The following is a 24,968-nucleotide window of genomic DNA, read 5'->3' on the forward strand; positions in this document are numbered from 1 at the left end:
CTGGCGTACTAAGATTATTAAATTTCTTGTATCTTTAATATTGAAAAGGCTTCTGGATGTATTTTAGTTTTATTTTTACAAGCACTGTGTAATCTAGCATTTCAAAGGTAACAGTCATGTTCTTATATATGTGTGCTCATGTTTGCCTGTCTGTATGTCCAATTTGTGTCAACTGTTGGATACATTTGATGACTGGAAATATGTTAGGTCATAACTGAGAGGTTATGATCTATCCCTTTGCAAGTTTATAATGAATAATGTATGGAATATATGTGTGTATAAGAATAAATTGAGTAAACAGCATGTAAGAATGCTTCTTGGTTTTGCCTTTTGAGAACCGGCAGTTTCCTTTCAAGATTATGTCATTACAATAAAGGTGCAGGGTTCTTTAATGTAACTGATCTTATGCAAATTACAGTACATCAGTCTGCACTATTTGGCAGATGTGTATTGCTGGTGTAACAGGTCACAAGATTGTCTCAAGCCTGTAGGAAAGCAAGCTTATTCTTGCTTCCAGTAGTGTTTATAGTGGCACACTTAACGTCATACCACTGGTCACTCCTGTAATTACAGTAAGAGAAGCGAAGCAGTAGCTACTTGCTGACATAATGGCAATGGACGGTGGACTAAAGGTATCCCCTGAGAATGCACCGATCTGACTGTATCCAGAAATCTTTCATCTTTCGTCTCTGAATTTTGTTGTCTCTAACAGCATATACCTTCTTCCCACAGAAAAAGTAGGTAATTACATAATGCCTGTGGGCTGCTCTGACCTTTTTGACTTCTAAACTGTCTTCCATTTTTTTCCCACATTGACAATTCAGCAAATGAACTGATGGAGATGGATTTCATTATAGGTGCTTTGACTGAAATTATTTATTGCTTACCTATTAAACCTGGCCATAAATGTCATTGATTTATAGACACCACAAAAGCACAAACATCAGCCAGTGAGTGCCAGGAGTGCTACTATATAGAAATTATTTGTATGGAGGGATCAGCTGCCTTCTAGACAAAAAACGACACTAGTGAATAATCTGTATTTTATATTTTGTGTGGATCAGAACTATTCTGGACCAATTCTTTTTGGCAGTTAATTCTATAATTTCACCTTTCTATTTTAGTGACTGTTTTCTGTTACTTGTTCTAAAAGGATGGCAAAATGGGCTGCACGATGTAAGGAAGGATGGATGGACTATGGAAAGGAGGAAGTAATCTCTTGTCTGTGAGAAATTTATAAGAAAATGCCTGCAGTACTAGGAAACTAACTGGGCAGCATGAGTAATATATAGAGAGATAATCAAGTTCTGACCATCAGGGTAGATGAGGCCAGGTGTGATAGTTACATGTTCATACTTCTCTCCTGTAAGCCTTATGGCTAAATGCAAGAGCTGTCCAGTAACTGTGATTTGTAAAATCCTGTCAAGTTCACCTGGGAAAAATTGTACTGTGTTGGGAAATGATGTTTTATCTGCAGAGTCCAGTTTTGCTCCTGGTTGACTGTGCTGAGTACTGGTCTCAGAGTTGCCTACACCAGTGGAAGTTCTTGTTTGCAGAGCAATATTGGGCTACTGCAGATGTTGCCTGTGTTGTCTGACTTTGGTGTAGCTGCATCTCTTCCATGTGGTACTACTTTGGTAGGTGAAAACATTGTTTTGTCAGCATGGGAGTAGGTGGACTGTGGGGTTTTTTGCTGTGACATCTTGGATGTTGACGTACAGTGTGACTATACCAATTAAATTACTGAGGCAGATCAATTTTTTGTGAGGGTCCACAGCTTCCACAGAACTGGTTCTGAGCAAGATATTGCTGAACATAGAGGCAGTAAAGCGTGGCCCAGCAAAAAAAAAAAAAAAAAAGTGAAAGGGTTCTTTGTGAATTGGTCAAAATCTTACATTTGTAGTAAAAATTGCAATGCAATCTAGTTTTCCTACTGATACCCCGTCCGTTTGTCTTCTCCCTCAGCATTAGCTTAAAAGCAGGCAGCTCTCAGGTTACGGAGGGAGGGAGGGTTCGTTAGAGCCCCAGGCGGTGGCAGGGACAAAGACCATCGATCTGCTCTAGGACTGACAGCTGCTGAGGACTGAGCTGCTTCTAGCAGCTCATCGGTGCCTCAGCATCCTTATGTTGCTGTGCAACTTGGGGTTTAGGGGGTTTTTGTTAGTTTTGGGTGGTGATAAACGTTTTTGTGTCCTTGAGTGAACAGTTTTAATGTGCAGAAATGAAGAGAAATAGCCTGTCCTCCAGTTCCATCTCTCTCTGGTTGCTGTTCACAGCAGTGATGCTTCAAGGTGAGAATACTGCTTGATAGCTAGATGTTGCATTGAGGTTTATTTTACTCAGGAGGTGGTGTCCTGATATGTATTACATGGTCCTTCATCTGTTTAGTTTTACTTTGTCTCACTGATGCATAGACAAAATGAATGATCATGTACAGCCAGAACTTAAATGCTTTTTGTGAAGCTTTGATTTTTTTTTTTTTAGGATTTCTTTTTATTCAGGAAGGTTTGGTTTGAACTCTTATTAGTCCAGGAAGTCACTGTGAGTCACCAGAGAGTGATGTACACTAAAGCACTTACTTCCTACCGAGTGCCAGCTGGCACTTGTGCAAGTCTTGTGAGTGTTAACTGTCCTTGCCTCTTGCTTGCAGAAGTGTGTGACTATAAAGGTAATACAGAGACTGCCTATGGAAACTGTGATGCACAAAACAGTGTGGAACAGCAAAAGTGTCATTTAAAACAAAGCTTTAGTGAATTATCCTTAGTGATTAAATCTAGACAGCAAGAAGCATCTTCAGATACGTGGTTTGGGGAGGTGTTAGTGCAAGGATGTGTTCATACATCATGCAGTTGCCAATTTGTGAAGAAATCAGCTCAGACATCTTCCAGGTGGTAGTTAAAGTAAATTCTGAAAGTAGCATGAGTCTATCAGTGCTGCATTTAGGGAGGTACCACAAGTCATTAGTCTGGGAGCGGGTTTGATTTCAGACTTTGCTTTTAATTTTAGCTTGGCAGATGTGTGACTGTAAGTCAATAATCTCTATGCCTATGAAAGACATCAGTAAAATATTTGATATTTACTTTCAAAAAAGGCAGGAATCTCTGGATGCAGATGTGGGTTTTTTTGAGTGGGTGTGAAAAGCTAGAGTTAAGCTATTCATCTAGTACAGGTGAATGCTGTCCTTATTTGGTATTCAGGTATGCTTCTGTTTATGCACTAAGTGATATTCTACAGTATATGATAAATACACTTATAGCAAATACCTTTTTTCTATGGCTTCAAGTAGTATCTTCTGATACTGCTCCGTGCTTAATCTGATGTACTGAACAAATCTGTTATCTAGCTGTAGAATCAGCCAAAGGAAAATACGCTCATATGCTGTTTAATGAACTGTTTAAAGACTACTCAAATGCTCTAAGACCAGTGGAAGACACAGATAAAGTACTGAATGTCACCCTTCAGATCACATTGTCCCAAATTAAAGACATGGTGAGTAAGAGTACAGTTCTCTTTTTCTAAAGATGTGCAGAAATGTGCTGGCTGTAAACCTTTTACATGGAGTAGGAAAAGCCACTTGCATTTTGTTGTGACAACTTCAGTAGTGCTTTCTCACTAGGGTCATGTTCTCCTTCATAGATTCTTATCTAATTGCAAACTAAGACTTCCATTATAAGACTGCAAACTTACAGCTGCTGAATTGTTAAGACTTTTTTTGTAGTTTAGGTGTTGGTATTGCACCCTTCAGGCAATTTTTTTCTGAGTTTTAAATAGAAAGAGCAAATGCTTTTTCTAACATGCGATTAATTTGTACATGAATGCCCTATTTTGGCCTTCAGTAATCTTTTCATGCATTTGGTTCAGCCAGATATATTTTTAAGGCAAAAGAAAATGTGTCTGGAAGGGGAATGGAAAATCACTTTCATGACTTCTGAATTACAACTTCAAGGCCTCACCAAGCTTTCAGAGAATTTGTTAGACTGAACCTGTTTAGCTGTGTGGTATTCTGAAGCTTGCAAAAGGAAATTCTTAAGATACTGGGAGCCTTAGACAACTATGATTAAAGCTAGGGGGAGGGTGGAGGGGGGTAAGAAGGTTTAGACAATAGAAAGTCCAAATAAATAAGCTCCCTGTCAGTGTATGGGCATATGTACCTGTCTGAGAAGTACTCTGTGGCCTGTGAGCATTCTGGCCTATTTTGGGCTCTGCTTTAAAGCTATACAACAAACGCTGTCTGCATCTAAGATGTGATTTTGTCACCTTCAGCTAGAAATATTTCTACATTTTTATGCAGGATGAAAGGAACCAAATTTTGTCAACTTACTTATGGATTCGACAAAGCTGGTATGATGCATACCTCAAATGGGACAAAGATAAATATGATGGGTTGGATTCTATCAGGATTCCAAGCAATTTGGTTTGGAGACCAGATATTGTCCTGTATAACAAGTGAGTGTGGCTGGAGAAAATTGGCTTGAATATTTGTCTGAGGGAGGGAGGCTGTTGAAGAAGGAATTGACCCACAGAATCTGAACTTTTGCCACTTTACCTTAATTAGCAAGGGGTATGTTTGTTGTCTTAACATTTGTTGTTGATAATCTAAATATTTTGCAATAAAGCCATATACATGATCTGCTAATTGATTATGCTACACAGCAAAGCTGTTCTGAACTTCTCTGCACTGGGAATTGAATACGCTGGCAGATTAAGTGCTTTCTGCTGAGGCTGATGAAGAGCTCTGGAAGATTGTGCACAAAAAAGTGGTACACAAAGGCTGCAGTCCTTGTCTGCTCTCCCAGGCCAGTAGTGACTGGCAGATTATTTTCCTGCTGTATCCTGTTTGAGGTCAAGTTTGAAGAAGCTGTGGCCAGCAAATACAACAGTACTGACTTCTGGCATTAATGGGCACTGGTACCTGTAAATAATAGTTAATAGCAAGTTCCTACCAAAATTCAGTATAAATATAAATATGATTTCAGAAGCATGCCTTTAATGGTGTGAAGCGAGGGTCTTCCCCCTTGTCACACCTTCCCTGGCCCACGCTCTAGGTTGTTTCCTGTCAATCCTGACTGTTACTTTTCTGTTTTTTAGGGCTGATGATGACTTTTCAGAACCAGTGAATACTAATGTTGTGTTGAGATATGATGGAAAAATCACTTGGGATGCACCTGCTATCACAAAGAGTTCATGTGTAGTGGATGTATCTTATTTTCCTTTTGACAGCCAGCAGTGCAATCTTACGTTTGGGTCGTGGACCTATAATGGTAATCAGGTAGACATCATCAATTCTCTTGATAGTGGTGACCTCTCTGACTTCATAGAAGATGTGGAATGGGAGATTCATGGTATGCCAGCAGTCAAGAACGTTATCACTTATGGCTGTTGCTCTGAGCCTTATCCAGATGTGACCTTCACACTGATTTTGAAAAGGAAGTCTTCTTTCTACATATTTAATCTGTTGCTTCCTTGCATTTTGATCTCTTTCCTGGCCCCACTGGGATTCTATCTCCCTGCAGACTCTGGAGAAAAAGTGTCTCTGGGTGTTACGGTTCTTCTTGCTCTGACTGTGTTCCAGCTGATGGTTGCAGAGATCATGCCTCCCTCTGAAAATGTACCTCTGATAGGTGAGTTTTACATGATTTGTCTTTAAACGTGGCTAATTTATAGCAGGGCTGTATGTCAGGGAAATGTTATATAATTTGTGCAGTCTGGCAAGATAAAGGTGATGCATTTTTAAAACAGTGAAATATTTAAAATATGCCTGGAATTTGTACAGGTATGCTGCAGCTTTTTAAGGTCTTTTGCGTTTGTTTTAAATTATAAATTAGCTGCTATTTTGTATTTACTAAATACAGTTAGACATTTAGAATTATTTTATCACATCTTGTAAAGGATTTTAGAACCAGCATATGAAGTGTAAGCACAAGTTGTAAGCACAAGTTGTAAGCACAAGTTGTAAGCACAAGTTGTAAGCACAAGTTGTAAGCACAAGTTGTAAGCACAAGTTGTAAGCACAAGGTCAGACTGTTTCAAAATATGTTTCTGTTAAGATCCAGATGGTTGGGTGGCCTGGTTGGGACACTCAGGGTTGTCTTAATAACTGACACTTGTTACATTGAATTGCAATGCCTGGCAATGCGTTATGCTGAACTTTAATTTACACCTGAGAGTTCAGAAGAGCTGATGCGCAGTGGAAGAGTGGTGTCCTGTCTGCCATCTGCCAGGACTGTCCAGCCCCTTGGGGCAGGAGCCTGCCTGGTTGCCCTGGTGGGAGTCTGGAGAACCAGGAACACAGTTGCCTCCACTCTGGCTTCCAGCTTCATTAAGATAATTCAGATCTCATTATTTTTATTCCTGTTATTGCTGAATATATAAAAAACTGCATGGCTTAACTGAGACAAAACACGAGTCAATGAATAGGACTCTTGAATGCATTTCCCACACCAGCAGCAACTATTCCTACCTAGAATATGTGCTTGCTGGACTTTCCCTTCCCTTCTCTCCTATTGCACTGTCTAAATTAAGGAACCAGGACCTAGCTTCAGCCTGCTTTCTCTATTTCTGTGCTCTCCCTCACCATCCTTTGCAACCCCTATGAAAACTGGGGTCACATCATGTTTGTCTGTGGCACATTGTGTGTCATTGATGCCAGCCTGCATGAATGCAAAGGCATCCATCTGCTGGTGTGGAATGTGTCAATAGCTCCAACAAAGCGTTACTATCACTTTTGCTAATACATCAGGAAGTGGGATTTCTAATGTGCCACGTGAAGCCATCAACATTGTGATTTTGAAGAAACCAGGAAAAGAGCAAGGCTCCCAATAAACCTTTTTTAAGCTGCTTTCTGAATGGGTATATCTTGAGAAATCAGATTTTGGCTTGCAAATATTTACCATCCTAATACAATAGTCACTTACTGATCTGATAAAGGCATGCCAGTAATGAGTATGGGATTTTACTTTAATGGCTTTAATCTTTGTTTTTAAATGATAAATTAAGTGTGATCTTAGTACAGAGAATCAGGATGATTAAAAATTGGTTTCACTTGCATTTATGTTTAGCACAATGTTGTCACATTGTTATTTCTGCATTGAAGTTTTTTATTAGGGTAGCATCTTTAATATGATTTTATTTTGTGTTCCAGGGAAGTATTACATAGCAACTATGACCATGATCACAGCTTCCACTGCGTTGACGATCATTATAATGAATCTCCATCACTGTGGCTCAGAAGCAAAGCCTGTTCCACAATGGGCCAGGGTGGTTATTTTGGACTACATGTCAAAAATCTTTTGTGTTTATGATGTGGGTGAAAATTGCACAAGTCCGAAAAGAGAGAAGGCAGAACGTAAGTTAGAGGGGGATGATGGGTGTCAGAAGAGGCACAAAGAGGTAAGGAGTCACCTTTCCGGTAGGAATGATGACTGTGATCTTAAGGAGAAGCTCAATGGTAATTTGAATAAAAGCTACGGAGTTCATGGTGAAAATGTTAGGGAGACTGTTAATTGCTGTTCCTGTTACAAAACGCTGATTAAGAACATTGAGTATATTGCTAATTGTGTCCGAGACCATAAAGCAAACCGGGCCAAAGGAATTGAGTGGAAAAAAGTCGCAAAAGTAATGGACAGGTTTTTCATGTGGATTTTTTTTATCATGGTGTTTTTTATGAGTGTGTTGATCATTGGGAAAGCAGCTTAACTGAAGATGAACACATTGATTTTGTAAATCTGAATATACTGGGTTAGCTTATTTCAGCAGAGCTCCAGGACAGGAGTGCTTTTGAGATCTTTGTCTTGTGTTCTGTAACAATAAACATACTGATTCTGTAGGCTGGGACAGTATGTTGAGGCACTGCTCAGCTGAGGGCTTTGTTAGTGACTGTGCTTGCCTTTTAGTATGGGAGTGCAGCACTGATGGACGCTGCTGGGTAAGCAGTCTGTGCTCCATCTTTATGGATGTTGGCCATGACTTTCGGCTGAGTGTAACGAAGCATTGCAGTGGTGGAGCAGACAGCCTAGCAGGGAGTATGGTATTCACAGGGCTGCATCTCTGCACCTTGTAAGTTGACCAGCCTTTTCTATTTCCTGGAAAAAAAAAAAAGTATTTGTGCCATGGTGGCAGTTCCTGGAAGTCATCCCTTCATGGCATTGCCTTATTTTTTCCTTTTTTAGCTTGTCTTCCTAACTTATCCTTTTGTTATGGCTATTTCTGATCGCTGTTCCTATCATTTCATAGGCTCTGCCTGTCTATCTGCTGTGCTTTTCACTTCTAATACCATTGAGCTTCTTGAATATGATGGTTACTTTGATCTTCCTCTTACTAATTTATTACTCCTGCTGTTGAATATTACCCAGTTGTCACCATGGCTTCAGTAAGTCAGGTTCCCAGGATTTCTTCCTCATCCAGAGGGTCTCTCATTTGTTCTCTTGAGCCGAATAATAGGTAGGGCTTCTCCTGCCCTTCCTAGATGTCTCATTTCCCTGGGCGTTTGTGCAAGATGGGCCTTTAAATGCTGCTTGAGACTGCTAAGATAGGAGGCTGTGACATTTGTCTTTGCTCATTTTATTGACCTTAACCAATGTTCACCCCATGTGTCCTTGCCCACACTTACATAGTCTTTAATACATGAATTTTAAACTGTTTTCTGCTTGCATTATGTAGCACAAAAGTATCTTAGAGGCTTATTAAAGTAGTGTCATAATCAACACTACTTCTTCAACACCTTAATACTTACATGTATGTGAATGTGTTTGTCACTGACAACACCAAAAACCCCTCTTCTGTGTGTTACTTTCTATTAACCCTCTCAGACTAATAGAGCTCTGGAAGATGTCATTTGTAAAGTGAGAAGCTAGCACCCCAGGCATGCCCATGGCTGATAAATTGTTTTTACAAAGCACCCTGAACTTTGAAACCATGATATTCTAGATGCAGTAGGAGAGGCAGAATGACACTGTAATGGATCCCAGTCAAAAGGTCATGTGATAAAGCTCATGTTCATAATTGTTGCAGTTAATAGGAGCATACCTGGGAAGCTGTAACTTAAGGAGGAGAAGTAAAAATGACAAAGTGATGTCGTTATGATGTCCAAATTTATTGGAAGAAAGGGAATTTTAATTATTATTATGATGTAAATGATACATTGAATTGCTAATGGCAGGTTTTCTTTTGTGTGTACAGTATTAATGCTGTAAGCTTATCTGGATTCTCATACATAATGCAAGCTTTAAAGTCCAGGTTCTAATGTAAAGCTAAACTGGGTGGCTAGCCAAGAATAAACTCAGTATGTGGAAAAAGTCTCAAGTGTGTTCCCTGTATATTATCAGTTCCCAGTCAACCGGAGTAACTTTGAATAGCTCCTTTAGAAAACAAGCTGTTCGCTTTCACTGTGCAGAAAAATGGTTGCAACCTATTTGCCATGGAGTTCAGGGTTTGGCACTTACACTGTCTGTTTGAGGAAACTGATTTGTTCTTTGTTGTGGAAGAAAATACTGTTCCAAAAGTCCGGGGAGCGAAGTGTTTAAAGATAAGGGTAAAATATTCAGAACATGAGTCTTCAGCATGGAAAACTGATAACCAAGGGTTTGTCTAAGGCTTGTAGGTGGCATAAAGAAAGAGTTACTGTTCACTGTCTCTTCCAATATAGGAACTGGTTGCATCAAATATACACAGTGTGACAGTGGAGAAGTCTGTACAATATGTGAGAAGGCTGAGGAACACATTGCAACAGGATTTGGGAGTGCTGAAAGATTATATGGATTTAGAGAATTGGGGATAATGTGAAAGAAAAATCTATTGGCATACTGCTACTCTTTGGTTGTGCCCATGGTGTTCTGTTCAGAACAAATTGCAGAATGTGGGTATACAGTTGTGGGCTTGCCATGTGTAAGGGAAAGTTTGCAGTCAGATGGATCATGGGTCTTTTTATCATGCTGGTGCTTCTCAGTATGCTGCACGCTTGGATGATGATGCTGAAATCATACTTTGCGCTTCCTTAGAATGTTTTATGTGAAGATGTGATAGTACTAAGGAATTCTTTTCCTTACAAGAATATGATTTGAAAATTATTCCTAGCTATTTGTATTTATTAACTATTAGATTTGCTTTTTTATTATTTTCTGTTATCCTTTTCTTTGGATCACCAGGCATTCTTCCTTTATTTACGTATGGTGAATCTTCATTTTGCTCTTGTAACAAACTTTTGGTTTTAGTTCATAAGAGCCAGATCCAGTAAAGAATGTGAGCAGCAGATGATGTGAGCAGGTAGACGTTGGTACCTGAATTGTTATTGTCAAGCCTTATGCTAGGGCCCTCAGATTCACCTTTAGGGCCCTCATTCACCTTTGGACTCAATCATTTTCCAGGGTAAAAACACAATCTGATGCTGTGTGGCCATGCTTCTGGTGACAAGATTTATGCTACTGCAGCCATATGGGAGCTAGCTGATTTAAAGCTAGCTCAGGAGTTTTTAACTAAACTGTAGGGGCTGTAGTTTAAATGTCCCTCCAAAGTCTTCCGTTTGTGTATCTCTGTATTTAGTGATTTCAATAAGAAAAAAAATGGCTCTAAATCAGCCAAGCATGTTAGCAGTCAGAACTGTATGTGACAACTCTAGTGCTGAGTGGAATGTTTAATTTGATTCCGTCTGTCCTGGTCTCTTCTTCTTTCCTTTGTGTGTCTCGTGCTTAGATCCAGTAATCTTCTGAGGAAGATTAAATGATGATTTAATGATTAATTTGATGAATGACTATAATCATAGTAGCAGAAAAATAACTATTTAAGTACTTGTCTGAGTAACTCTGCAGGCTTAACATGAAGGCAGCAGTGTGACTTTATATTTACGGAGGAGGACAATGATGCTGTAAAAACACTGAGATCTGTGTGCTACAGAGGCCTCTGAGGAATGAGCTGACAGACTTTTTTGTTGTACCATCTCTTAGCAGAGAGATCACCTGTCCCTTCTTGTATTGAGTCATTGCAGTGTTAAAATGAGAAGAAATATAAACTATCTCCTTCACTGTGCTTTCTTCCATAAGGATTACGGAACTGAAGATGAAGTGTGATGGGATCTTGGGGTGTTGAGGTCCCAATGGTGCAGAAGGATGGGAGATGACCTTAGCTACCCCAGGAAATTTGTTTCTGTTTGTGGAAATTGCAGCCTGAGGATTCAGGCTAAACCCAAAAGGGTCATCCTGGAGGGTAAAGACGTTTTGAAAGAGAGAAGTGGGTTTTTGCATGTTTCAGGAATTCAGATGTTACATTGTAAGCTATCTGCATGTTTCATCCTCTGGCTAACAAAGCTTTGTTCTCTGACCCTGCCAGAACTATGGGAAGTGTCTGAGAGTTGTTTCTCAAGAAGTATAGGAGTGTAGCAAGAACTCCTGATTGTGTGTTTCTGTCCCAGTTTGAGAAGTGTAAGACCTGTGATGTTAGGAGATGGGAAAAGGAGAGCATGGGATGAGAGGGCATTCCTTTCATTCTGTTTATAAAACTGGGAAGAATACATCTTTTCTTATAAACTTCTGTTACTCATTGAAGAAAAGAATACATAGACTCCTGTTTTCATTCTTAAAATCTTTTCATCAGTGACAGAATATGGGACCAAAGGTGGCCTCTGGAGTTTGTGTGCAACCACCACTTTTGTACTTTGAGGCAAGGTGAGTAACCTAGAGCTCAATTAAAGGAGCAGAGCAAGCTGAACATTTCTTTTCTCACTGATTCTGAAGTTCACTAGAAAAATCTTTCTTCTTTGTTAGAGACAAGTCCAGCTGTGTGGAAAAGACAAGAGGTAGCAGAGTAGTTTATCTCCTTTGTGTTGTGCAAATTAGAGTTTCATTGTCTCCAGATAGCTTTTAAGAACTCCTTTCTGCAAGGTGGCAGTGAACAATACTGGTTTTACACTGCTTGCAGTAAGGAATAACTAGAGATTGAAAGTATCCAGCACGGGTTTGTTCTTACATGTTTCTTTCTAAATACTTTTTGGGCATTTGATTCCTAGTCTGTAGTCCACAGACCACTGAAGGTCTGCAAGGCCAGGAATACATAGCAATTGTTCCCTTGGGGTGCAGGGACTGACCTTGCAGCAGGCTGGTGGTGAACTAAATCATGCCATCCTTGGTCATGCAGGGTCCTGTGTTGCTCTGGCTGGCCGTGACAGTGCCACATCTCCAGGTGTAGTTCTAGCCATTGTGTTTGCAAAGACAATTAGGGGTATCTGCAGCAGGACAAAATCCACATAAAACTGTTCAGGGAGTGATATCAGTTGTCGAGGAGCATACCAGGGTGGAGTATGTGGTCTGTGCTTAATTCCAGATGCAGTTTTTGCAGAGAACTCTTATGCCTTGGTCTGTTCTTGGGCACTCCTGCTTCAGAGTACATATCAATCTAGTGAACATCCAGAAGACATAGATCTAGGTTAAAAGAATGGCAGCTACAGTTTTAAAGAGGATTTTTTGTTATAGTTCCTGAAAATATTTATTTAAAAAGTGATTTAGTACTATCTTCTAAGTAACACACCTAGAATTACAGATTTTTTTGAGGAGTCAGTATTGTTGTTTGCTTCCTCTGCCATTCTGAGCATTTATCTTTACCAGGTTCTGTGTCTTACGACATTAACACAGCTACTCACAACAAACTTTTACCTCTGTTGCAAAAGAACTTGAAACAGATTTTTATATGCCATTATTTTTATTCATATCTCTCTTCACTGAAGAAATTTTATCTGTGGTGTTAGGAGTTGCTGGGGATTGCTCTCCAAAGTCTGTTCTGCATTATCCTTTGGTTTGAAGAAGGCATTGGTTTTGGTTACTCTGAATGCAGTGACAGAGCTGGCAAAGGAAGAGTGTTCGAGCACAGAATAACATGGTTTTAAAGATTGCTTAAACCTAACCCAGATTATTGTAGGCAGAGTGTCTCAGTGAATAAAATGGGTAAACTGGGATTCACTAGGTGTTTGCTTGTTATGTGTCACCACGAACAGATAACTGATTAATAGTGGTCTTAAATACTGTATAATAACACTATATTTTCTTTTTGTTTGCTTGTGAATTCTCCATTAACATGCTTAAGAACATGTTAGCAGGAAATTATTGAGCCAATATTACATGAACAAATAAAGAGTGATACTGTGATTAATGCATGCATCTAGTTCTGTTGTTAGTGTGCCATAGGTAAGTAATAGATCTGGCTCTTTTATTAATTCTGTATTTTCAGTTCTAGCTGAACACTACCAAGCTGCTCACTGTATTTCAGTGGCAGGAGTGCCTTTTGTTAGTGTTTTGCTGTAACAAAAATGGATTCTAACTAGAAAGTTAGATAAATGTTAGTGTCATCTGGAGTAGCCTCCAGAGGTTAGAAAAACGCTTCACAGATAAAGCATTTTGCTAGAATATGTAGTCCATGTTCAGTGGTGATGAAAGTGATGATGTGACTTCTAGGGCAAAAGCTGGTTAGAGGAAGGCAGCAGACACATCTGTGTTGCAAAATAATGCTACATGGCTTTTGCAAAAGGAGGGTAAGGAAAGCGAGGGGAAAAACTAGCTAAAAATGAGGTAAAAGATGTAAAATTACCAAGAGTCTTATTCATCAGCACCCGTGAGTGAGTTCACTAGAGCATGTTCTTGCTGTTGCATAGCTACTTCCATTTCACATCCTATTCGCTGGCCAGCCTGTGTCCAGGGGTGGAGTGCCAGCATGTCAAATGCAGCTCCCACCCTGGGGCTGTATCGCAGCAGCAGGTCTGTTCTGGGGTAGGGGCTCAGTCAGGACAGGGGTGCTAGCTTATCCCAAGTCATGATGATGTGTCCAGGCTTGCACCAGCTTGTGAGTGAAAGGCGGGACCCTGAGAACCCACTGCCTACTGGTAAACTAGTCCCACCTCATCCCTCTGCTCATTTCCCAAAGGTGTCTGGTGGCCCTTAGTATGAAGATTATCACATATATGGTTTGGAATGTTGGCTTCCTCTGGGTTACTTTATAATTGTAAATTCCTTCTGGCACCCACGTATATTCAAATAATTTTCTGCCAGCTCACCTGCTTTCTTGCAGGAAGTTGATAGATGTGCTTCTCACATAGTTTAGAGCTGTTTAAATGTATTGTTGTGTCCTGCATGTTATGCCCACTTTTGTTCAGCATGTTGATGCACAGGGTGACTGCCAATAAGATATCTGCGGTGAGTAAAACTTGTGTTGCTTTTATTCTAGTGTTTTTAGCACAGCTGGAAACAGAATGGTGATCATGACACAATCTCTTTCCTTACATCTAAAGGATGGGAATTTTTCATAACGACTTAACACTAACGTCACAAACCCAAGGGTACGCTGGCCCCCCACACGCTTGCACTGAACCAGTAGTGTAGTGCAAGCGAGCCCAGGGGTCTGGTGTTCAGATATGGGCAAAACTTAATCACCTTCAGGTGTGCTGCCTTAGTTCTGCTTTTGAATGCTGTGTTCACTACCCTGCAGAGGTTGTTTGAACTGTAAGAAAGAGCATTTCTCAATGCCATGGTTCAAAGTGGAGTGAGCTGGACAAGTGCTTATTTGGCATAGCACCACCGAGCATGAATTCTCAGCAGTGCTTCAAGCCAGCAAGTTTTGAGTCATTAGGAGTATTACACTGGGACCCTCGGTTCCTGACGCCTCATCTGCAAACCAGCCTGGAGGTCCTGCCCCAGGGGAGAGGAGTAGAGGTGAAGGGTGGTGGTGTGAATGAGTCCAGGACCCAGATGTCTCTGCTGTAAAAGTCAGCACCTTGCAAAAAGCTCCTCCTGTGGAGACGGTTACTCACCTAAATTCTGAGACCTCTAGGGGTCATACAAGTGCTATTCAGTTGCTGGGGTGCTTGAAGGCAGTGCTTGTAGGCAATTTTTTAATGATAAAAAAATCCCAAACAACCAGAAAACTGCTCTTAACCCTAAATGTTGTGTTTTCTCCAAGGTGCCACAAGTGATATAGACTTGCTGTCTTGTTAGCATGGTTGTTGCTGCTAATCTTTTACTGAGGTCTAGGTAAATGAAGAATTGTGTCCCATGGGTCAGTGGAAAGACTGCTCTTCTTCCCCCAGAAGCCATGCTTTAATTTACACTGTGATCCAGGGGCTAATAGTCCTATGAACAGAGCTGATTTGATGTAGTCTGTTAGTCCTCAAAGTACTGCAGATCGAAGACTTCATGAGCAGTGGAGACTGCTGCTACACCTGGTCAGGACAGTCTGGTATTTTCTGAGACCAAGAGAAAATGCCTGCCTTCCTATGGCAGGAGGAACTTGATCATTCAGCCAGGTCAGCAGGGATCTCTGAACTTATGGTTTCTGACCAAGTAGCCTGGAAAAGCAAAGGCTCTGTGCAAATGGATTTCTTCCATTGATCTTGCTCTTGTCTGAGTTGCTTCTGAGTTCTTCAGCCCTTTTCCTCCTCTAGTCCTTGTATTCTGTTATGCCCTAGATTATGACCATACTCATTATATGAAACAACTTTAGCATCATGGTACTGTTGCCTTTGCCCCACAAATGTGTCTCCTTGAGTTCAGTAGCCACAGATGTTGACTTATTGGATAGGCCAACATCCCTGACATGAAAGAGAACATTTGCTTTTACTATTACTTTACAACTAATCTTGTACTCTGCTCACTGCAAACACATATTAATGTGAAAGGGGATCCTCTTTATGCATGAAACTGTCTCCACAGCCAGCTAAACTGAAGAAGGCGGTTCTATAGATGGCTTTCACTGCAAAAGTTAGACACACTGGTAAATGCAATTTGTAACACTTTTGAAGAGGGCAGAAGAGACAGTGTTCTGGGTGGTTTATTGTTGTAATCCAAGCCTGCACTTGTTCCCAGAGATGATGGTTGTTCTCAAAATGCCAACTTAAACTTCTACTGTTGCATCAGATTGCAATCCTCTAGATGATTCCTGGACTGTGGAGACTGTGCAACTCTTATGAGGTAACAGATGTAATAGGGCTGTGCTGGAGGTTATTTGGTCCAGTTCAGGTGACCCACAGCACTTCAACTGCAGCCTGGTCCTTGCCGATGCTCTAACCTTCTTCTAGGACACTGTTTCTATTGCACCTGCTTCTGCTCCTTGGAGGTGGTCCTCTGGAGCCCAGCTAGGCAAGTGACTCTCAGAATCACAGAATTGTCTAGGTTGAAAAAGACCTTGAAGATCACCCAGTCCAACCATTAACCTAACACTGACAGTCCCAAACTACACCATATCCCTCAGTGCTATGTCGACTTTACTCTTAAACACCTCCAGGGATGGGGACTCCACCACCTCCCTGGGCAGCCCATTCCAACACCTAACAACGCATTCTGTCAAGAAATGCTTCCTAATATCTAGTCTAAACCTTCCCTGGTGCAGTTTGAGACCACTCCCTCTTGTCCTATTGCTTGTTACTTTGTTAAAGAGGCTCATCCCTGGATCTCTGCAGCCTCCTTTCAGGTAGCTGTAGAGGGCGATGAGGTCTCCCCTCAGCCTCCTCTTCTCCAGACTAAACACCCCCAGTTCCCTCAGCCGCTCCTCGTAAGACCTGTGCTCCAGAGCCTGCACCAGCTCCGTTGCCCTTCTCTGGACACGCTCGAGTCATTCAATGTCCTTTTTGTAGTGAGGGGCCCAAAACTGAACACAGGAATTGAGGTGCGGCCTCACCAGTGCCGAGTACAGGGGTCAGATCCCTTCCCTGTCCCTGCTGGCCGCGCTATTGCTGACACAAGACAGAATGCCATTGGCCTTCTTGGCCACCTGGGCACACTGCTGGCTCCTGTCCAGCCAGCTGTCAATCAACACCCCCAGGTCCCTCTCTGACTGGCAGCTCTCCAGCCACTCCTCCCCAAGCCTGTAGCGCTGCTGGGGGTTGTTGTGGCCCAAGGGCAGGCCCTGGCATTTGGCCTCATTGAAACTCCTCCAGTTGGCCTCAGCCCATGGCTGCAGCCTGTCCAGGTCTCTCTGCAGAGCCTCCCTGCCCTCGAGCAGATCAACACTCCCACCCAACTGGGTGTCATCTGCAAACTGACTGAAGGTGCACTCGATCCCCTCGTCTAGATCATCAATAAAGATGTTAAACAGGAGTGGCCCCAAAACCGAGCCCTGGGGGACACCACTCGTGACCGGCCGCCAGCTGGATTTAACTCCGTTCACCACAACTCTTTGGGCCCGGTCATCCAGACAGTTTTTTACCCAGCAAAGTGTGTGCCTATCCAAGCCACGAGCAGCCAGTTTCACCAGGAGAATGCTGTGGGAAACGGTGTCAAAGGCCTTGCTAAAGTCAAGGTAAACTACATTCACAGCTTTTCCCTCATCCAATGATCAGGTCTCCCTGTCGTAGAAGGAGATCAGGTTTGTCAGTCAGGACCTGCCTTTCATAAACCCATGCTGACTGGGCCTGAGCATCTGGTTGTCCTGCCTGTATTGTGTGGTGGTACTCAGGATGAGCTGCTCCATCAGCTTCCCGGGCACCAAGGTCAAGCTGACAGGCCTGTAATTTCCTGGATCCTTCCAACCCTTCCTATAGATGGGTGTCACGTTGACCATTTTCCAATCTGTCAGGACCTCCCTGGTCAGCCAGGACTGCTGGTAGATGCTGAAAGCAGCTTGGCGAGCACCCCAGCCAGCTCCTTCAGCACCCTCGGGTGTATCACATATGGTCCCACAGACTTGTGTGTATCTATGTGATGCAAACTCCTTCCCCTTCTCTCTCCATCCTGGAGAGACTCACACCTGAAGCTCTCCTTGTGTGTGGTGGAGAGGAGGAGGCAATGTTGCTGAAAAGACACCATGGCTTCAGACCCTGCCAGACTCTGTCATTGATCTGAGTGTATTTGCTTGTATGATGATATGGTCAGCATGGGGAGCAGGACTTCATCTTTATGCAGCAGCAAAACATATGTCATGTTCACTTCCACTGCGCTGCAGCTGTGGCTGTTAAATTGCTATTTTATAGCATGTATTTTCTTATAAAACCCACAAAACCCAGCTAGAGCAAGAAGATAATTATTAACCAGATTTGTATGAGTATTGGCTTAAATCCATTAAATACATCAAGCCCTGCCTGTAGTGAAGGAGCATGGAACACTTACTGATTTCAGAAATTCCTGTCTGTGCAGGACATCTGAAAGGTTACAAGTGGTGAACTCAAAAGAAAGAAGTCTTACAGAGATGCAGTGGGACCTAAAATTGCAGGTTTTACACATGGATGATGTGGCTTTTTCACAGACTGGAGATAAACAATGGACAGACTTGCAGTGGTTTGGCATCTAGTATCAATGAGATGCTTTAGATTATTAAAAATGAGACACTGAAATATCATTATAGCTCTGGGCCATGGCCCTTCTGCTGATAGTCTTGCTGGGATCGAGGCCTACTGTTGTGGCTTGCCTAGCAGCAAGCAAGCACCCTGTGTTTTTCTTGCAGGATGTGTGAATAAATTGCTCTCGATGGGGATGAATACAAGACAGAACACAGTGATTCAGGGTTTTTTTATTGCCTGGTATGTTTAGTGGGGAAGCTTAGCTAGGACACTGTGTATTATTAGTGATTTCTCTATTACTTCTACTTAATGACTGTATTTTATTTTTTTCAAAATTGAGCATTGCTTAAAAAGTTTAGAGATGGAACTTATATAATAGAAATAGAGCACAGTGCTAGAATAGCTGCTTTGGCTAAGCTCTGGATCCTGCCTAGGCTTCTGGCACCTGTGGGTGCTTCATGCCCTGGGAACAGGATGACTGCTTTGGAGGTGTCCCCAAGGTGTGTTGGGTTTACCTACAGCTCTGCACTTCTTATGTGTTGACCCTTCAGGTGCACCCAGGTTTTATTGCTGGATAAACACACACAGGCAATTTGTATTACAGAGATAAAGATTTCTCTTAAAATTAATTAAATCTGCAGGGAAAAGAAACAGACAATGACTTTAATCCAGGAAGGGCTGGGGGGAGGAGTAGTGGGGGTGTGTGCTCAACAACAGAATTCATTACTCTTTGCCTGGTACATGAGCATCCCCGCTTTTTATCACTCCTATGCATTATGCTGTCTCACTACAAGTAATATCTTTCCAGAGAGTGACTTTATAACAAGTAATTCACCTAATTGCATGCTATTGAGAGAAAAGGGTTTCACTCTGGTACTGAGCTAGAAGTTCCAAGGTTCACTGCAAAACTGGGTGAAAAAGTATCTTATCAGGGATCTATACAGTCACTTGTAGTTTGCTCTTGTTCCCTTAAATATCATCCAACAAGTCTAGATCCCACATGAAATAAGTGGGTTCAGTTTTATGACCTCAGCCTATAACAGCTATGTGATGTTTTGCAAACCTCCTCCTGTGGGAAGAGCAATGCTACTTCCTTTTCCTGCAGTCAGTGGCTGTAGCACAGCCTAATTTCTCTCTTGGATTTTCTGCTTCAACCCTGCTGAATGAGATGCCAGAGGTTTATTATATGCTTTCTATCTGGGTTAAATTTTTTGGCCTCTGAATCTACTAATTGCCGTTTGTAAATTTTTCTGGTGGTAAAGGTCACAAAGATAGCTTGGCCCCTGTAGCTTAACCTCTTGGTGCACCTCAGGTTATGAAAGGCAATGTTGAAGTCTGCTGATTAAATTAATTGCTCTTCTGAGGTTTCATCATAAAGAAAGACTATTTTGCCTTTGTAGTTCACTTTCAGCCAATTTTTGTATGACATCTCAGACTTGGGTTAGGAACCTCTAATTTTATTCACTAGAGTGCAATCAGATGGTAGAAACAGCTTTGCCAGATGTAAACCTAAACCTGAACTATGGTTGCACAGGTGCCTTCCCCTGCTTCATGAGACTGGAAACCATGCTTTTGTGTTTTCCTCTACACTTTCTACCTTTGCTAGGAACATCTCCAGACTGATGACATTGGAGCAAAGCCAGAGAATAAAACAATGGTGTGGTGCCTAGAGCTACACCAGCCAGCACTGAGTGTTCACTCTACCCCTGCAGAAAACTTGCTCATGGAAGTGGGTGTTTGTGAGGGTCAGGTTTGCTTTTCAAAGCCCCACCTGTGTACAAATAGGGGATCCAGAGCAGCAAACCAACCTGTTCTTGTTTGAGGGAACCAGAAGTGGCTGGCACCAGGGTATCCTCATAGGAAACTGAGGTCAGTGTGCTCCTTCCATCTGGCACTCCTGGTTTAGCCTTTGCTCCCTTGCACTGAAATACATGGGGCTGTCTCTGCTGCTCTTCCTGGAAGTCACAGTGGCAGAGTCCAGCAGGGCAGGTAGAGCTGAGTTAATTCCAAATCCTGTAGAATGCCCTTTTGTGTGAGCTGTTGGGAGCACGTGTATGGTGAGGATGTACAGAGGCAGCTGTTTGCCCCTGTCCTTTCTTCATGCTGTTTGATTAAGCTCATCTTTGCTAAGGTGGTCCTACTGTGTTTTATCACTGGGGACAGCAGAGGAACTGTAGCAGAGACCACTACCTGCAGAGGCAGTCGGCCCAGGAATGTGTGCAAACCTCAGCTATCTCCTCTTTATGCTCCCGGATACCTACAGACTGGCATTGCAGCCTTGCCTTTCTTGTCAGGAGCATCTCCAAGATAGCTGCAGCAAAGCCACCATGCTACCTGTAAAATGTAGCTTATGAGTTAAAACTAGGCCATGAAGTACTTTTATGGCTATGCAAGTCATGAGGCAAGATGCAATCCATTACATTAAATAGGAGAGTCCTGAAATACTTATGAGGGTTCGTAAAAAATGAGTAACAATGTGATTTTTTTCACAGAATCATAGAATGGTTTGAGTTGGAAGGGACCTTAAAGATCATCTAGTTCCAACCCCCCTGCCATGGGCAGGGACACCTTCCACCAGACCAGGTTGCTCAAAGCCCCGTCCAACCTGGTCTTGAACACTGCCAGGGAGGGGGCAGCCACAGCTTCTCTGGGCAACCTGTGCCAGTGTCTCACCACCCTCACAGTAATGAATTTCTTCCTTACACCTAACCTAAATCTATACCCTTTCAGTTTAAAGCTATTATCCCTTGTCCTATCACAACAAGCCCTTGTAAAAAGTCTCTCCCCATCTTTCCTGTAGGGCCCCTTTAGGTACTGGCAGGCTGCTATAAGGTCTCCCCAGAGACTTCTCCAGGCTGAACAACCCCAACTCTCTCAGCCTGTCTTCATAGGGGAGATGGTCCATCCCCCTGATCATCTTCATGTCCTCCTCTGAACTTACTCCAACAGGTCCATGTCCTTATGTTGGGGGCCTCAGAGCTGGACGTAATACTGCAGATGGGCTCTCATGAGAGCAGAGCAGAGGGGGAGAATCACCTCCCTTGACCTGCTGGTCACACTTCTCTTGATGCAGCCCAGGATACACTTGGCTTTCTGGGCTGCAGACGCACGTTGCTGGGTCTTGTTGAGCTTCTTGTCAACCAACACTCCCAAATCCTCCTCCTCAGCGCTACTCTCAATCCATTCTCCACCCATCCTGTGTTTGTGCTTGGGATTGCCCCAACCTATGTGCAGGACTTTGCACTCGGCCTTGTTGAACTTCATGAGGTTCACACAGGCCCACCTCTCAAGGCTGTCCAGGTTCCTCTGGATGACATCCCTTCCCTCCAGCGTGTTGTCTGCACCGCACAGTTGGGTGTTGTCAGCAAACTTGCTGAGGGTGCACTCAGTCCCACCCCTGAGGAACGCCACTCATCACTACTCTTCACTTGGACATTGAGCTGTTGACTGCAACTGCAACCATCCAGCCAATTCCTTATCTAATGAGTGGTCCATCTGTCATATCCATGTTTCTCCAGTTTAGAGACAAGGATGTCATGTGGGACAGTGTCACATGCTTTGCACAAGTCCAGATAGATGATGTCAGTTGCGCTTCCCTTATCCACCAGTGCTGTGGAGGCTGCTTTCCTCTCTGCAAGTCCAGGCCTGTGGGGTTATGCAGAGCCTATGGAGGAAGAATGTAGGCTGTAACATCTGTGTCCTGTTGTACTGGGGAAAAGCTGATTTTAGCTGTCAGCCTCTTTGCTGGATTATGTTTTAGCCCAGAATATGAATGCAATGATCAAATGTACCTTAAAGTAACTTTTCAGGCAGTGGTGGCTTTAGGAAAAAAAAAGAATCTCCAATCAAGATCTAATGGCAACATTCAAAATTATTCTTAAAAAAATGCATTTGCCTACCTTCACTTTCCAGAACATCCAGCCCTCATGTAGTCTTTTTTACTCATTTCATATAATTTTTCCCAAAGCCCAGCTCTTCACAGCTCCTCTGCTCCTTCATTTCCCAACTTGGAAATCATTTGCAGCATGTCCTTTGTGCTTGATCTCAGATAGATGAGATGCCCAGCTGAAAGCAGGCTTCATTTCACCTTGTGCACAGGACATACTGGGTACATGAGCCATACTTTGCCCCGTATGTCCATTACATATGCTCCATTTCTGCTGGCTGTCAGGCTATATTCCTAACCACTATAGTGCTCAGGCATGATCTGAATAGCCTGAATGCCTATGGCAACCCCTGACACAGAAGATGCCATCTACCTGCCAATGCAAATTGCTTTCTGCAATAGTGTGTATGCTGTAAGCTTTAATTGTTCCTGTGGGCAGAATGTGGCTGCTATTTCTCCATATGCTAATCTTGAATTGCCTTGTGAAAAATAGCTATTTCATCCATAACTCCTTCTTTAAAATCAATGGCAACAAATACCACCATTTCAGAAGTGTTCTAGATGAGATTTTTAAGGGCACATCGCTCTAAACTGAGGTTAGTGTCTCAAAAAATGTTTTTGTTCAAGCACCAGAATGAGGGCTAAATCTTCAGAACTGTGGAGCAGCCACTGCTGGACAGACCAGCATGTCAGAATGAAACACTGATCACCTAACCACTTTGTCTCTAAAGGTGAATGCTTCTTCCCACCTTCCCCACAATGAGACATTGTTCTTCTATGTTTTAGGCCCAGCTAAGTGATATATAGTTTAAATGGAAGCAAATGTGTGACAAAATAAGGGGAACATACAAATTACCTATGCAAAATAAAAGGGATGGCTGATTGAGCTGCCTTCAGTTTGATTTGAGAGAGTACTTGGCAGAGATGTCTGTTGACAGTTACTAAATAAACAGAAAATATGCTCACCTGCAGAAATCCCCTGAACTGGAAGAGGCTGGAGGAGTGTTTGGGCACAGTAGATTAACTTGTCCTGTTCTTTTTCTTCCCTGGCTATTGACTTCTGCCGTTGCTGGAGAATAAATCTTGAGCTAAATGCATCTTGCATCAGGCTCAGCACAGCTGCCCGTAAGTTCTGACTGTGCACCTGCTAAAGAGATGGAAAGATCTTCCCGGGGAATTAATGAATTCTCTGTTAGGCTGTAAATGGTGTGGAAGCAAATAGATACCATCACTCTGCTTCTTCTACACCATTCATCTTGCACTACTTTGAAACACCATCTTCTCTCTTGGCATTCCTTGTAGTAGCAAGTTAAGTAAATTCAAGCTACTTTGCAGTTTGGGCTGAGCAAGTATAGAAACAGAAGAGTTTAAAGTAAGCCGAGTTGTCTCTCTTCTGGCAAAAACCCCACATACTATGTTGGACCAGAACAGCCATCGCATGAGGCTCCTTATAGCAGGAGTGTCCAACCAAAAATCAAAATTTCACGTGAGCAGTCACTTTGACAACAGACTGCTAGCAAGCTGTCATCCAGCAAGCTGCTAGGGTAAGTCTTCCTACCAAGTGGGGAGACGTTGGCAGCTCGAACTCGCAAGGCCCATCCCAGGAACAGAGGTGAGGGGCCGGGGCTGCAGTATGGGGGCTGACACTGCAGCTGCCCAAGGCTGCACTGCTCGTTCAACACGTGTGTGTTTGTCCTGCTTGGGGATGCAGCTCAAGTGGGTGCCTCTGAACATCTTTTTGACAGAATTCTTATAATGGCTTGCCCAGCTTTATTATTTGCTAGTTCCTGTATCAGTTCATCCTTGACACTGATCCTTATATGTCTGTTTAAACATCTATTTCTAGATTTCATCAGTCTGAGCCTCACGTTTTTGAGAAAAAATGTGCTTTCTTATACCAGTCACTAGTTATCCGAAAGTTGCTTTCTTACTAGAAAATTGTGATCTGCTTTATTTACCCTTCAATAGAGATGTTTGCTCATTTGGACCTGGCTCTCATTTTTGATCAATAGATCCTATAACAGCCATCAAAAGCTTTTGTTCTGTCTGATCAAAGCAGAAAAGTAAAATGTAGAGGATCATCTCTGTTTTCCTTAGCCATCTTTTACTTTCTGAGGAGAGCCCTGTTCCTTGTCTGTTCTCTCTTCTCTATTCTCCCAAGCCTCGTCTGCTATTAAATCTTATCTTTTGGGTTGCCATTATCTTCTTGGTACAAGCAAAGCCCTAATTACACTGAATTTCTGTATTAAAACCACCAGGCAGCAGTGTCTTAGCCAGTCGGCCATTTCTGGAGTGAAACAGCTGCTTGCATAAAGCTGCCCTTTGTTTCCCTTGTTGACCTCTTGCAGGTTTTTCCACTCTACCTTCACTTTTTTTTTTTTCTTCACCCTTCTTGTTTCATTAAAAGTGTAGCTTTCATCTTTTGTTTTGGGAGGCGTGTGTTCCCATGTGCACTCATGTGCTGGCCCTTATGTACTGCTTTCACGTCAAACTCAACAGAAGTGGAAAACTTGCAGGGAACAAGACCTGAGACTTCCATGCCCCGTCTGGCCCCATGACATTGTCCTGCCCGTAATGTCAGGCTCCAAGGAAAAACATTCTGGGAGTGCATGTAGATACAATTTTGTCATATAAGAAATAAACTCTCACCCCTTCTATTCACTATGGGATTTAAACATTTTGGGGCTTATGGATTGATCCTATTAATAAACAGACAGGTAACAATTAATAAAAAAAAAAAAAAGGAAAGACTGTTCTGGTGACTGGAATCAACAATAGGAAAATACAGAGAGGCTTGAGGAAAGCTTGCCAAGCATAATTGGTTTTAAGTTTGTAATGAAC

The 24,968-nt window shown here is 42.4% G+C and overlaps 1 protein-coding gene across 1 annotated transcript; it reads left to right on the forward strand.

Moving 5' to 3' along the window:
- The first annotated feature begins 2,092 nt into the window (after positions 1–2,092).
- Positions 2,093–9,264, forward strand: CHRNA9 (cholinergic receptor nicotinic alpha 9 subunit). The gene is made up of 5 exons (XM_074903810.1): positions 2,093–2,291; positions 3,344–3,489; positions 4,292–4,446; positions 5,089–5,621; positions 7,142–9,264. Exons 1-5 carry the CDS (start codon positions 2,222–2,224, stop codon positions 7,693–7,695), a joined length of 1,458 nt encoding a protein of 485 aa, XP_074759911.1. The 5' UTR covers positions 2,093–2,221; the 3' UTR covers positions 7,696–9,264.
- The last annotated feature ends 15,704 nt before the right edge of the window (positions 9,265–24,968 follow it).

Source organism: Athene noctua, chromosome 4 (genome assembly GCF_965140245.1).
Source record: "Athene noctua chromosome 4, bAthNoc1.hap1.1, whole genome shotgun sequence".
NCBI lineage: Eukaryota > Metazoa > Chordata > Aves > Strigiformes > Strigidae > Athene > Athene noctua.